General features: G+C 54.3%; 1 protein-coding gene across 2 annotated transcripts; it reads right to left on the bottom strand.

Moving 5' to 3' along the window:
• Nucleotides 1-330: 330 nt before the first annotated feature.
• Nucleotides 331-13,396, bottom strand: TLE5 (TLE family member 5, transcriptional modulator). Of its 2 annotated transcripts, none has more exons than XM_074204906.1 (7): nucleotides 13,013-13,396; nucleotides 12,358-12,455; nucleotides 10,497-10,560; nucleotides 9,424-9,468; nucleotides 5,819-5,881; nucleotides 3,801-3,875; nucleotides 331-2,333 (listed from the first exon to the last, which is right to left on the bottom strand). In XM_074204906.1, the coding sequence occupies exons 1-7, from the start codon at nucleotides 13,037-13,039 to the stop codon at nucleotides 2,115-2,117; spliced, it is 591 nt and encodes a 196-aa protein (XP_074061007.1). In that variant the 5' UTR covers nucleotides 13,040-13,396; the 3' UTR covers nucleotides 331-2,114. The 2 variants fall into 2 exon arrangements, with proteins under 2 accessions (XP_074061007.1, XP_074061006.1); XM_074204905.1 differs by having other exon boundaries at nucleotides 545-2,336.
• Nucleotides 13,397-14,492: the final 1,096 nt, after the last annotated feature.

Genomic DNA, 14,492 nt, shown 5'->3' with positions numbered 1-14,492 from the left:
AAACCCGTCTCACTTAATAATTACCCATTTGCCTTGCAAAAAGCTAAAAAAAAAAAAAAACAACACTGATGGGTTCATCATCTACTTTGCAGCCTCCCATTCCTCTCCTGTGCTTCCTGGGGCATCACTGGCCCTAACCATCTTCCTTTTCCCAGTCTCTCATCCCCCCCCCCCCCCCCCATGGATGTAACTCATAAAGCTCTGGCCAGGAAAATGAAGCCCCTAGAGAAGGAGCCTGGGATGCAGAGCTGAGAAGGGTGAGGTCAGATGTGAACACCTGCTGGAACTGGTCCCCAGGATGAATTGAGCTCACTCAGCTGACAGGGAAGGTCAGGGCCAGGGCAGACAAAGGCAGGGAGGTGGGTGAAGAACCTGCTGAGAGTCAGTCCTACCCCAGGGGAGACCCGGGAGGGTGGAGGGGCTGGATGGCGGGGGAGGAAGGTTACCTGGAAATTTCAGACATAGGAAGGTAAAGCCAAACAGATCTTAATTTAGACTGGCTAAGGGCTCCACCAGGAACCATCCCATCTCCCTGTTGAAGACCATAAGCTCACCCACTGCACCTCTGAGCTATGATGAAGCAAAGTCAACATTCCAAGGGATGCTGTGGGTGGGAATCCAGGGTAAAGAAGGGCAGATAGCCCCTTCCCAGGGAGGCCTTCTTTCCTGGAATCTATTTCTGAAAGTGACTGCACAAAATCCTGATCTCTGGGCAAAGATTCTCAAAGATCAGAGTTGGAAGGAACTGTGAGAACACATCAGAGCCATGGAACATCAAATTAGGATCCAAAAGTGTTTGGGTTCTCACCCAGTCCCAATCCTGCTGGCCACCCCTTCCCTCTGCCATTTTATAGAGTGAACATCTGGGCTCATGTCGACTTCTCCAAGGCCCTCGGAGTGCTTAAGAGCTAGCTCAAGGCAAGAATCTGGAACCCCTGAAGGCAAAGAACATGGGTGTGGGAGAGGGGTCCACTGGCCCCAGGTCTTTTCTACAGCTTGGAGAGGTCTCCAAAGTGGAAGGCCCCAAGCACCCATAAAGCTTTGAACCTAGCATGAAGAGCAGGTAGGATGAGGTCTAGGAAGTTCATTAGAAAGATCAGTGGCTCTAGGGAGGGTGAGCTCCCTGTCCAGAGGCCTATCGCAGGAAGCTTCAGTCAGAGGCTGCCTGGGAAAGTTGGCTTGGCTTGGAGATGCCCCACGAGGCCCCTCAGGCTCCCACCCAAAGCCTAGACAGGCCTTAGTGGGCAGCAGACCCCAGGGATGACAGCAGGAGGCGGGCACTTTAAACCAACCGTCTCACATCTTTATTTGAAAGGCACAGCTAGTACAAGCTTAGTACAGTGTCTCCATTCCTCCTTTGTATTAGGTTAATGAACACCAGAAGCCGACAAGTTTGTCTAAAGGACTATATACAAACACGAAATTGGGGGGGGGGGGCTTTTTTTTGGTGAATTTTTCTTTTTTTGTTTCTCCTTTTAAAAGACAGGCTAGCAGACTGAAAAAAACCAGACAAATGCGGTACCCTCATTTTTATTTGTGGGCATGGGGTGGGGGAAGCAGGTCTCCTAGGCCCTCTCCAGCCACCTCCCTTCCCCCACATGCCTGCGGCTGAGCTCCCCCCAAGGCCTGGCCAAAGTGAAAGGGCTCAGGGTAAGTGGGCAATGGCACAGACCCAGGAGGAGTCAGGCAGGCAGATGGTAGGAGGGATGGTAGGAGGGGGCAGGGCAGAGCCTCTACATGGGGGGCAGGGGGCACCCGGGGCCGGCTGGCATCCGTGATTGCATGCAGTACCAGGAGGGGACTGGGGAACTGCTGTGCTGGGTGCGCAGCAAACAGGCCGAACGGGAGGAGCGAGGAGGGGGTCAGTTACATATGTGCACGGGGAGGGGGAGGCGCTTGGAGCTAAGGTGGGTTCATTCTTTTCTTCCCTTGTGACCCGGCCGGTCCCATTCAACCCCAAGGGATTCGGGGGAAGGGGGCAGGGGGCTCAGGGGGCGGTCAAAGCTACGGGGCTGGGGGCCGCATCTCAGATGGGCCAGCTGGCTCCAAGGGGCCTGGGTGCCCGCAGCCACCACAAACCCCAAGCCTCTTTCCCCACCCCCAGGGCTGTGCCTCTAATCGGACTTGTCCCCGTCGTCGTCCTGGTGGGTATCTCCATCATGCCCGTTCTTATCCTCCTTGGAGAGGTGGGCCTGAGAGCCCAGGGCTGAGAGGGAGAGGAGGCCAGTGCCTGCGCTGACAGCTGGCAGCGATGGAGGCTGCAGGCCCACGGGCAGCGGAGTCAGGGGCAAGGCCAGGGCCTGGAGCTGGGACAGCTGGTGAGCCTGGAGCTGCTGCTGCAGGAAAGGAAGGTGAGAGATAAGGGCGGGAGGAAAATCTGGACTTGCATCCTACAAGGTAGTAGGGGATGGGGGCTGCAAGGAGCCGGCCAGTCAGCCAACTGCTGGGCAGGGGGCTGGATGCTAATCTTCCCTTCCTGTTCTATGCAGAGGCTCTGAACCAACTTCTCCAGAGATAGATGCAGGAACCCACTGGTAGCACTTTCCCTCCCCTCCAGCCAGCGGGACTTGTCTGCCCAAGTCACTTCCTTATGTCAGAAAAATCTATGTCCTGCTCCCATCTGGACCATTAAAATCAGCCCCTCTTAACATTCCCCCCTCAGATCCTCCCCCCTTCCAGAGGGGGGAAAACTCTAAATCTCTCTCCCCAAGAAGAGATGTTGTTCCTCTGCACCCCCAGAAGGCCTCTGGCTTAAGCAGATTCCTTTGGTCCATCTGAGGGGAAATCCTAGGTCTGTTTTGGTCCATCTGCTTGTCCAGGCGAAAACAGGACATGAACTAGACACTGGTCATCCGGCCTGACCCTCTATTTTCAGAGACCCACCAAGGGCTGGTGGTCTACCCACGGTCCCAAGTCCCCCAATTCCCCCCAAATCAAATGCTGCCCTTTTTCCAGTGCCATCCACACAGGGGCATTGTAGTTTTTTTTTTTTTTGCCTTCTTTCTTCTCCTGGCATGTGGACTTAAAGAGCAAACTTCCTCAACACCCACTAGATGGATGGATGGAGCGAAGTCAAGAGTGATCTGCTACAAGACTTGTCTGGGTGAGGGGCACAAGGTCCCATTTCTAGTCTGGTCCATCCTTCCTCAGATAGCTCTTATCAGCCCCCATTAGTCCCCTTGCAGATCAGCCAAGTGAGGTTGAATGAAATGCTGCTGAGTCTTTGAGCCCAAAGATTTTTCAGATGGGGAAACTGAGGCCCAGAGAAGGTAATTCACTATAGAGATCTCTAAGGTGGCCTTGGGCTTTTGGAAGGTCAGGGCAATTTTCTTCCTAGCGTGTGAATTAACATCTATTTTTGTCGATCCAAACAACCCTCCAAAGGTGGATATTACTGTTACCCCCATTTTGCCGCTGAGGAAGCTGCAGGAAAGTTAAGGAATTTGTCCAATACCACCAGCTAGGCATGGAAGGCAGGATTTGATCTGGGCTGTCCCACACCACCTCTCTCTCCGAGTCACCCCATGGGTCTGAGGACAAAAGACCAACTCTCATCTCTAGTTTGTAAGGCCCTGGGGCCAGAGAGACTGAGGCAGACTGAATGAGGCAGAGCTGGGCTCAAAGCCTCCCAGGCCCACCTCAGAAAGCTCAGGCTCCACAAAGAAGATGGTGAGGGATACTGGTGAAGGTTTCTGAAGCAACCTCCCACCTAGAGGTTAAATGAGGGGAAGGGGGAGCACTATGGAAACTGTAGCTAAGAGAGGACCTGCCCCCAAGGTTATGCTTGTTAAGACACATACCCGGATGATGGAGTTCAGCTCCGGAGCAGTTACCTGCTTGGCCCGCTCAATGGCCCCCAAGACCTGCTGTTGGTGCTGGGGGAAAGAGGAAGAGAGAAGAGGAATGCTGTGGATGGGAGCTGAAAGGGCACCAGCTGGCCGCCTGGGAGTAAGGAAGCTTTTCTACCACCTCCCTCACAACATACCTCACAGAGGACATCAGGTGGTTTCTTCTCCACCCCCCACAACTCATATTTCTACGGCTGGCGCCTTCAAGGTTTACAAAAAGCTTTTCCTCATTACCCTGAGAGGTGGCATCATTTCCATTATACAAATGACAAAATCTAGGCTAAGAATGGGCTTTTGACTAGCTCAACAACACACAGCTAGTAAGAGCTAGGACTCCAAGCCGAGTTCCACATTCTTTCATGACAGGCCCACTCTAAGTACCAGGAGAAGGGGTAGTTATCTCAGGCCCCAAAGTTGGCAGGATGCCCAGTAGAAATTCAGGAGAACCAGAAGCATCCAAGAGAAGATCCACAGGTCAGGGATCAATTTGGGGTTCTCATGACCCCCTTTTAAGAAATTATTCCTTTTAGAACAGAGTCCCCAATTATCATGCCCCACATTGCAGTGGTTTTACAAGGTAGACAGGAAAAACCCCCACAAAAACCTTCCCCTATGTGATAAAGTACCAGCCCTTTAAAGTGGGTGAAGCTTCCTAATGACCTTGAGAAACGGGTACTGGCCTCCCATTTAAAGAGAAAACTGAGACTCAATGGGACATAAGACTTAGTTCAGGATGACAAAGGCAGCAAGTGGGGGTGACCAGATCTGAACCCACATCTCCTTCCCACACTAGGAGCAGTGTCTTTCCAATACCAAGTGATTCCAGGGCCTCACACAGTGGTTGACAGAGAAGGCCCTTCACAAAAGTACAAATGATTGTTGACCAATTCTCTCAACAGATCACAAATTATCCACTGCAGGCTGGCCTGGGAAAACAAACTCTTCCTGACCCAAAAGCTAGACCAGGGTGGTCTGGGGTTCCTGGAGCCACTCTCTCTCCAGATCACCCACTCCCCCCCCCCCCAAGTGTCTTAGCCAGGGAGCTGTCCTCATCGACATTCCCCCGAAGTCTGTGGAAGGACCCTGCCCACAGTCTTGAAGGCTAACATCACCTAGGGAGGTAAGAGGGGGAGACAGCTGTGGCCAGAATCATCTTCATGGGGTCTGGGCTTCCTCCTGGGCTGGACAGCCAGACTTGGACCTGCCTCTATGTCCCTAGTAACATCAGTAGAACCTCCCATTTCCAGTGCTTAAGAATTACAAACTGTGTCTTGGGAGGAAGGCAGTTATTGACCCCCATTTTACAAAAGCGAGGCTCAGGGAGGAGGTAGTGACTGGCCCAGGGTCCCACAGCTAGTACTGATAATTTTTAAAAAGTTGTTTTCCTCTAACAACTTGAATGTTCATAAAGGCTCTTCCCTCAAAGTGATCCTGCAAGGTGGAGAGTGACACCATTACCATCTTCATTTGAGAGAGGACAGCAGGCCCAAAAAGGCCTCCCACGATCACCCCGCATGAATGGAACCTCTTGGGTTTGTTAAGCACTTGACACATGCCTCTTCTGATTTTCATAATAATCTTGGGAAACAGATGCTGTCATTATCCTTATTTTATAGATGAGGAAACTGGGCAAGTCACTTGCCCAGGATAACAGCTAGTGGTTGTCTGAGGCTGGATTTGACTTAATACTCATTCACTGGGATATGGAGCTAGTGAATATTCCCAAAAACAGGAAACAAGAATACCAAGATGGACAACAGACATTCCCCCTGAGAGTCAGAAAGCTGGAGTCCGAATGCTGACTGGCTCTCAGATGATCCCCCCTTCCCCTAGCCTCTTCCTGGTTTAGCTTAGTGGGTTGGGCCTGTGCAAGGTGATGTGCCCAGGGGGATGAGAGGTTGCAATGTGTGGTTTGATTGCCCCCTACTGGCCCAACTCCAGGAATCCTGGGGGCGAGGGGCTCCCCTTACCTCTTGTGAAAGGTAGGGCAAGACTTGAGCACAAATTCCATTGAGCCTCTTGACGATTTCAGCCTGAAACACAGAAGATCTTTGATAATGGGGGGAAGGATGGGGGGGGGGAGATGGGGGGAGGAGGCTGGAGGGGAGAGGAGGCAGGGCAGGAATCAGGAAAAAGTCTTCAAATTTGCAGCAATCCAAACCAACCAGGATTCAAACTTCCCTTAAAGATATGGACAAATAACCATCTGTATCCAGATAAGGAGCTGTGGCATTTGAACAAAGTACAAGGACTATTCCCTTTAATTTGGAAAAAAAAAAACAAAACCCCAGATGTCTTATGGTTTGATCTGGTTACCTCTGAGAATTCTGTTCTCTTTAAGGATATGATTTCTCTCTCATCACACCCAATTTGGATCGAGGTACAACATGGAAACAAAGTAAAGACTGACGGAGTGCTATCTGTGGGGTGGGGGTGGGGGGAGGGAAGCAAGATTGGGGGAAAACTGTAAAACTCAAATAATTAACAAAAATTCAAAAAATTAAATAAATAAATAGAAAAAGGATATGGACAAATATAATCTTTATTAGATTACCTGTTGTCTCAGGGAAGGGGAGGGAAGACAGGGAGGGAGAAAATTTCACAAAAATGAATGCTGAAAATTCTCTCTCCATGTAATTAGAAAAAATACTATTAAGATTAAAAAAATAAGATGGGCAGGTGGGAGGAGTGGCACCGAGACCCAAAGCCAAGGTATCTGTTCTCAGAGGGGCTGATTATGGGATGGCAGCATCTCAGAATCACTACTTCAGAGGTCAGTGGAGGTACCCTTCCTGGTCAGGAGCTGGCTAGTCACTCTGGGTCTCCCAGAGCTAATCCTCACTGGACTTGCCTAGAGAAAGTCAGAGAGCACTAGAGAAGGGTCTGATGGGGGTGGGGGTGGGGTAGAAGAGGGAGATGGTAGAAGGAAGAGACAGGGATGGTTAGACTGGAGAAGAGGAGGCTTCAGGAGGGCGGGGATGGCTAAGTGTAAACTGGGCCTGGAGATGCTCCCCCACAGGAAGACTGGCTTGGCTCAACTTGGCCTCAGATGGCAGAGCTAGGAGTTCCATGAGGAAGATGTGAAGGGGCCAACGGCAGCGGGACGCTGGGACAAGTCTCCTCACATGTGGAAGGGGTCTTCCTTCTGAGTGTGTCTAGAGGGAGTCCATTTCATTATGGGCTAGTCGATGGCTGAAACCCCCTCCAACTTAGCAATGTTGTTCTCCCTCTCAAGGATGGAGGTTTAAAGACTCGAGCTGAGGGGTACAGTAGGGATGGGTTCTCCGAGGACTCCATCCACTTGATATCACAATCTCAACCCAAAGACTTTTAGGGGGGCCCAGAAAACTTCCTTGAATCACATGCTGCCAAGTCTAATTGGCCCTTCAGATAAGTGAGAGCAGCTACCATGGGTGTCCTGGTCCTGGCCTCAGGGGCCTGAGGGCCAAACCCTGTGTGTGTTGGGGGGGGAAGCCTGGGTCTGAAGGGGCCCAAGAAATGGCCCATATTCTAGTGCCTTCACTATTGGAAGAAGCCAGGTTCTCAAAGCATCTACTAAGTAATCCCCTTGTTCCGAGCATGACACAAGAAATGGCAAAAATCATGATCCCTGCTCAGACTAGCAGACTTGCAAATAATTCCTTCTACACAAGATCTAGCTAGATAAAGGATAAAGGGAAGGTAATCTCAGATGACAGGTACTGGGGAACATCTCAGAGACCAGCACAGGGAAGACTTCCTTTCTGAGGGGGGAGGGGATATGAGCTCAGAGATCCCCATTTAATAAAGGAAAAGATCTTCCTAAAGACCTTTCCCTCCTCCAAGATCTTTCTGTGGGATGGGGGTGACCCTGAGATCTCAAAAGTTCTTGACAACCCATTGTAACCCCTAACAGGCAAGGACAGGGGACATGGAAGCATTCTCCCTCCATTCTCTCATTTGGTCTCACAACTGCCCCACTGGTGACCTGAAATTGTCACTATGCCCACTACACAGATGAGTAAACTGAGGCTCAGAGAGGTAGAGGGGATTATCCTAGGGTCAGGTAGCTCTGAGAAGCATGTCTGAGGGGGATTCAAGCCTGGGGCTCGACCAAGTCCTGTGCTCACTCCTATGTCCAGACCCTGCCCGTGGATAGACAGGCCCAGGTTACAGACTGATGCCTTATGTTTGCTCACATTGGTCATCTACAGCAACCCTCCATGGCCATCTGAGAAGCTGGGGAGCAAATCCTCACTGAGGAACTGGAAATCCCCAGAACAATGGAATAAATCAAGGGCAAGGGAATTGTGCTGCCTGAAATGGCTAGGAAGGCTGGCCATCAGGAGCCCACTCACCCAGGAGATGCTAAGACTACAGAAAAGATTCTATCCACCCAAGCCAAATCTACACCTGTTGCTCAGAGACCATTTGTCCAACTAGATGAGGGCTGGAGCAAGGAGAAAGGGTCAGTAGTGGAGTCTGTTCGGGAGCTGGGACTCAAATATACGACTCCTGTCTTCAAGTCTAGGACTCCTGAAACCTAATTTCCTTACTGAACCTTTATTCTCATCTATAAACAAGGTAGGAGAAGAGACATAACAAACGGAAATTTTAAAATGTCAAATATAGGGGGTGACTAGGTGGCACAGTGGACAAAGCACCAGCCTTGGAGTCAGGAGTACCTGGATTCAAATCCAGTCTCAGACACTTAATAATTACCTAGCTGTGTGGCCTTGGGCAAGCCACTTAACCCCATTTGCCTTGCAAAAAAAAAAACAAACAACAACCCTAAAATGTCAAATACTGGGTCTGGGACTGTAATTAAACACAACAAAATAGACTGTCCAGTTCTTTTTTTTTTGGGGGGGGAGAACCACAGGAGACTTAAAAAGTGAGGTTTAAGAGGGGAGAGGATATAGAAAGCAGAATGCCAGATTTGAGGGCAGAAAAAAAACGTTTGATGGGGAGGGGAACAGGAACTAGACCAATACTACTGAGCGGCTGATAAGAAGGACTAAGCAGCAGCCATCTAATCTAAACCAACCACCTCATTATATCTCTGGAGAAACAGGCCTGAGGAGCAGGGCCTGCCTACTTCTGAAGCCCAGGGTGGGAACTAGTCTGGCATCAGGACTAGAAGAGAAAAAGGGAGGAGGAATACCCTCATGCCCAGTAGAATAAGCTGGGCTCCTCAGAGCTTTTGTTGTAGATTAGTCTGATGGACCAGTACCCCAAGGCTTGGGTTCCCCTTCTCACTGGCCCATGTCAGAAGCAGGGAGAACCTCTAACCACATCGCCAGGTGTTCAGACAAGGAGTGCTTTGTGGGAGAGTCAGTTCTGAGGCCACTTGGCCACTGTCCCTGGAGAGACGCCCCTTGTCTCCCTCCCCCTTCCTATTGAGGGAAAATTCTCCAGGGGTGGCCAGAAAATCAACCCCAGGGGGCCCCAGGAACAGGGTGGAGGCACTAAGTAGAGCAGGGCTGGGGTGGCTGCCAAGGTGAGTGAGTGGTTCCTACCTGGAGGGAGGTGGGTGGGAGGGGAAGAGAAGGAAGGAGGGAGGGACTGATGGAGAAGGTTGAAAACCAGATCTTACCTGTTTGTGCATTTCAATGTTGAGGCCATAGGACATCTCATAATACTGCAGTAGAGATGGGGAAAGAAGCAGGCAACAGTTGAGGGCTGGCTCTTGCCTAGCCCCAGGAGCTCTGTCCAACAATCACAGGCCACAAGAACCCCAAGGGACCTGGGGACCACGCTGGTCCAAGCCTCTCTTCTCAGAGAGAGGCCCAATGGGACCAAAGGTCAGACACAGCTAGCTCACAGCAGAGCTTAGACTGACTTTACAACGGGGAAGTTGAGAATAAGAAAGGATGAGATTTGGCTGGGGCGATCCAGTGAGCCTGATAGGGGCATGCCTGGGATAATGATCCAAGATACCAGCTTCCAGGCCAGGGCTCGTTGCCTCCTACATGGGTATTTTTGATCAACTGTCTGGCACCAAGGGGTTAAGCGACTGGCAAAGGCAGGGGGGTGGTGGAGGGAGAGTGTGCTCAGACAGCAGAGGGCTGGCCCAGCAAGGTCTGAATTATTCATATCCGAGTGCCGGTGAGCTCACCCCACCCTGTCTCCGTGGTAGGCGGGCAGAGAGCCCAGCCTCCCAGGCAGAAAGGTCCAGGGTGAGCTGGCAGGCCTGCTCCACAGCCAGGCCCAGCCTGCCACGCCGTGGTTTGGCACTTGGGCCCAGGGCCCTACCCTGCTGCGCCAAGCCAGCCGGCTTGCCTGGGACTGAGGCCAGGGAGTGAAGGCCTGGGGTTTGGCTGGGGCCATTTCCTTCGACTCCTTCATCAGTGACTCCTGAAAACTTCCCAGCTCCCCCTCACCAAAGTTGATTCTACCCTCCTCTGGCTTTCTGGGGGCAGAGGAGAAGGCTCCCCAGGTAGGTGGCTGAGGCCTGAATCTCCCAAAGTCGCCCTTTGTTGTGCTGGGCCTGGGACTCTGAAATCCTCCCCTGGAAGCTCTGACTTAAATCAGAAACATCTGTTCCCACCACTGCCGCAGCCACCAGTGTGGGCCTCCAGTGTCGCCCTGCTCCTGACCTCACCTGAGGGAGGAGCTGGGGAATGACCCTGGCTCTGGGGGGGGGAGCCTGGGGGGCCTGGGACATACCATGACGTAGTGACGCTGCATCTCTGACTTCTCACTGGCCAGCTTGTCACACTCCAGTTTCAAGCTTTGGAAAGAGAAAAACAGGAGGAGGTATGGCAGTGGGCGCCATTTAAAAAGGACTCCCCAATCTACAAAGGTTTTTGAGGCAGGCCTCTGGTTTATAAAGTGTCTTGCTGGTTTACAAAGCACTTCATGGGATCTAGGGAAACTTGGAGTAAATTCAGAATGGGGGGAGTGGGGAAACTCCCCCAACAAAGCAGTGGGGGCTGTGCCAAGGATCTCTTGGATCTTCGGCAGGCCAAGCTCCTGAAGGCTTTCCTGGCATCAGAGATGGGTTCCAGAGCTCAAAAGCACCTGATGCTCAAGGAGGTGGGAGGGAAGCAGTCACCCTCTTATGGAGTACCTCCCCCTGCCCCAGGGGACCCTCGCTCCCCAGCCCAGGCCCTCCCATTTCTTTATTTAGAAATCAAAAAAGCCTCATTTCCATGTTATCCGGTGCAATAAACAAGCCCAGCCGTCTCTAGGGGCCCCTCCCAGCCTCTAGAGGACCATAATTCCTGGCCTTGGGGGGAGTGGAGAAGAGGAAGGGGGGGGAGAGGAGGGAGGCAGTGGGACACTGCTGCTGGGAAAGCCATGTCCTCTCCCTAAAATATATGTATTTTTTAACATAGGAAAGAAAGAGATTCTATTATCCTTGGGAAAATAACAACCCCTCATCAATTTCCTGGTAACCAAAGGGGGAGAGGGGAGCTTTCTATTGGTTAATCTATTTAAATTCAATAAACCAGGTGATTCTAGAAGCCAGCAGGGAGACATCTTCAGCTCTGGCCCTACCCAATTTGGCACAGGCTGGGGGTGGGGGAAAAGGGGAATATGATTAATGGTAATAATTTCATTTCTCTAATGCTTTAAAATCTCTAAAATGTTTTTCTAAACCCAAAAAAGGAGGGAACCTCAGGCTTATTATTCCATCCCTGTCTAAAAGACAGAGAAAATAAGACCTAGAGAGGGGAAGAACTTGTCTAAGGCCACAGACCTTGAACTCTAGGCCTCCTGAAAAAAGGAAGCTGAATTCACACCTGACCCTGAGTCCCTTCTTCCATCTCAGGACTCATCTCAGATCCTGGCTGAGCCGTCCCAAAGCCTGCTGCCTCCACTTTCCCTTCCCTACAAATGAGCTGGTCCCTCAGTGGTCCAAGCAAACAAGGCAGGAATCTGGGACTGAAGAAGGAAGATCTGCCCCTTAGCCCTAGGGTTTGATATGGGAGGCAAAAGGGGAGGAAAGTAAGAGGCTGGATGCGGGAGCATCACTCCCACCAGCTCCAGAAGTCAAAGAAGGTTTAGGTCAGACAGAAGAGTCGTCCTCTGGCAGCCTGCTCTAAGAATAGCAACATTTCATATTTATATAATGTTCCACACAATGGAAGGGAACCTTCCAAGGGAGGCGCTGGGAAGAGGGAGATGAGGACCTAGGCTTTAGATTCCTACTTTGTGACTCCAGACAAGTGTAAAGTCATTTTTGTATTTGTGGAAATAAGGAGAGGGTCAGACGAGCTGGCTTCTAAGGTCTTTTCCTGGCTCTAAAGCTCTTAAATCAGGCAACTTGAGGTCCAGGGAGGAAGAATCGATGCACCAAGGTCACAAAGCAAAGTCGAAAACCAATCCCAGTATCTGGAGGTCCCCTAATTCACACCCCCAGAGATGGGGGCCCCCAAGCTCAGGGACGGGACTGGGCCAAGGTCGCGCTCCCGGCGGGGCAGCCTAGCCCCGGGGTCTGTCCTGCGCTTCCTGTGGTCCCCACCGGGCCGGGGCAGCTGGCCGAGGGCGGGCCGGCCCCGCTGGGCTGCCCAGGCCGGCTCACCTGTGGTACTGAGCTTGCAGGAGCTGGAACTCGTCTTTGATCCGGTCGCAGGAATCTGAGGTCGTGAACTTGAGCTGCTGGGGCAGGTGTGAGGAGCCCTTGGGGGGGGAGGGAGGGTCAGCGGCGCCTCCCCTCCCAGCCGCCGGGCCCCGGGGCCATTCGGGGTGCGGGGGGGACTTCAGATTTCCGCAAGGGCAGCGGCTCTCCCCCCGAGGGGTGCCTGCGCGGCCCCGGGGCCCGGCGTGGGGGGCACTTCCTCCCCTTCCATCTTGCTTTCTTTCTCGGCGGGAGGCCGGCAGCGGGCGGGGCTGGGGGCGCCCCGGTCGGCCCCCTCCCCTCCCCCTCCCCGGCACTTCCTGGGCCCCGCCGGGGGCCCGTGTTTACACTCGGCGCAGCCCCCGCCCCCCATTTCCTGCTCCCCGTCCGGCCTCACCTCCCCCCAAGGCCGCGCACGCGGCGGGGGGGCTGCGGGGCCCCCCCCGCCGCGGCCCCCCGCTTTGTTTTGAAATAAAAAAATAATATCCCTTTCCCGACGGCAGCCCCCCCGCCCCCATCCCCCGGCGGGTCCCCACAGCGGGGGGCAGCGCCCGGAGAGGGGGTCGGGGTCTGCCCGGAGGGGCCCCACCCCGCCCCCGCCGCGCCCCCCGCCCCTTACCGAGTGCCTGCTTTGTGGAAACATCATGTCACTCGTGGGGGTGGGGCGTGGGGGAGGGGGGCCGCGGGCCCAGGGAAGGCCGAGGCCCGGCCCGGCTCCTCGGGCCCCGCCGCCGCCTTTGTCCCCGGCCCGGCCCCGCGCCGCCGCCGCCTCCGGGCCGCCCGGCCTGCGCCGCCTCCGGGCCCGCTCCCGCTCCGGGCCCCCGCCGGGCCGCCCGCCGCTCCCGGCCTCCTGCGGCCCTGCCCGGGCTGCCGCTCCTATTGTCCGCGGCCGGGGACGGGGGGCGGAAGGCGGCGGCGGCGGCGGCGGCTCGGGCCTGGGCCCCGCGGTCCGGCTCCGGCCTCCGAGCACCAGCGGCACCACCTGCTGCCGCCGAGCCGCGGCCTGCACTGGGCGCGTGCGCGGCGGGGCGCGCGCCGGCGAGGGGCGCGTGCGCGGCCAGGGGGCGCGCCGGCGAGGGGCGCGTGCGCGTGCGCGGGAGGGGCGCGCGCCCGCCGCCCCGCGCTGGGCCTCGGGCCTGCGGCCTGGGCCTGCGGCCTGGGCCCGGCCCCGCCGCCCCGGCCCGGCCCCGCCGCCTCCCCCCGGGCCCCCGCGGCCCTGGGCGCCGGGCCCCCTCCTCACCCCGCCCCCACCCTCCCGCCGCGTCCTCCCCGCCCCCTCCCCTCCCCTGACCTCATTCGGAGCCGGCCTCCCCTCCCCCTCCCGCCTCCTCCCTCTTCCCCTCCTTGCTTTCCCTCCGCTCCCCCTCCCCACCTTCTCCTCTCCCTCTCTCCGCGCCCTCCTCTCCATCGCTTCTTCCCCTTTCCCCTCCCCTCCTCTCCCTCCCCTTCCTCTCCCTCTTCCCTTGTCCTTCCCTCCCTCCTTGCCTTCCTCTCCCTCCTTTCCTTTCCTCCTTCCCTCTTCCCTCTCCCTCTCTCCATCCCTTCTCTCTCCTCCTCTCCCATCCCCTTCTCCTCCCCACCTTCTCCATTTCTTCCATCTCCCCTTTTTCTCTCCCTTTCCCCCCCCCTTCCTCCTCTCTTCTTCGCCTTCATCCTTTCCCTCCTCTGTCTTCCTTTTCTCTCCCTCCATCTCCTGACTGGGGCAGAATTCCATCACCCCAGGGCCTTAGATCCCAGGACCACAGAAAGCAAGCCTGCAGGTTTTCTAGTATCATATTTTCACCAACCACAGATAGGGACTTGAAGAAGGGAAAAGTCACAATATAAAAGTTAGCCATGGGGGGAATGTGGTGAGAAACTTGGTCTCCAGACTCTCAGCTCACTCTCCTGCACTCTTCCCAAATTATACCCTCATCCCAGCTCAATTTGCTGCCAGCCCCTCTTCCTGTAAAAAAAACTTGAAACCTCTCCCTATGTTGCAGCTGTGACTTCCCAGTGTTGATAGAAAGAATATAACAGGGTCTCAGAGCTGAAAGAGATGTTAAATGATAGAATGTTAGAACTGGGAGAGGATTCAGAAATACAAGGTTGGGGCTGAT

Source organism: Macrotis lagotis, chromosome X, assembly GCF_037893015.1.
Source record: "Macrotis lagotis isolate mMagLag1 chromosome X, bilby.v1.9.chrom.fasta, whole genome shotgun sequence".
Taxonomy (NCBI): Eukaryota; Metazoa; Chordata; class Mammalia; order Peramelemorphia; family Peramelidae; genus Macrotis; species Macrotis lagotis.
Note: the sequence above shows the minus strand (reverse complement) of the source record. Positions and strands in the feature narration are given on the sequence as shown.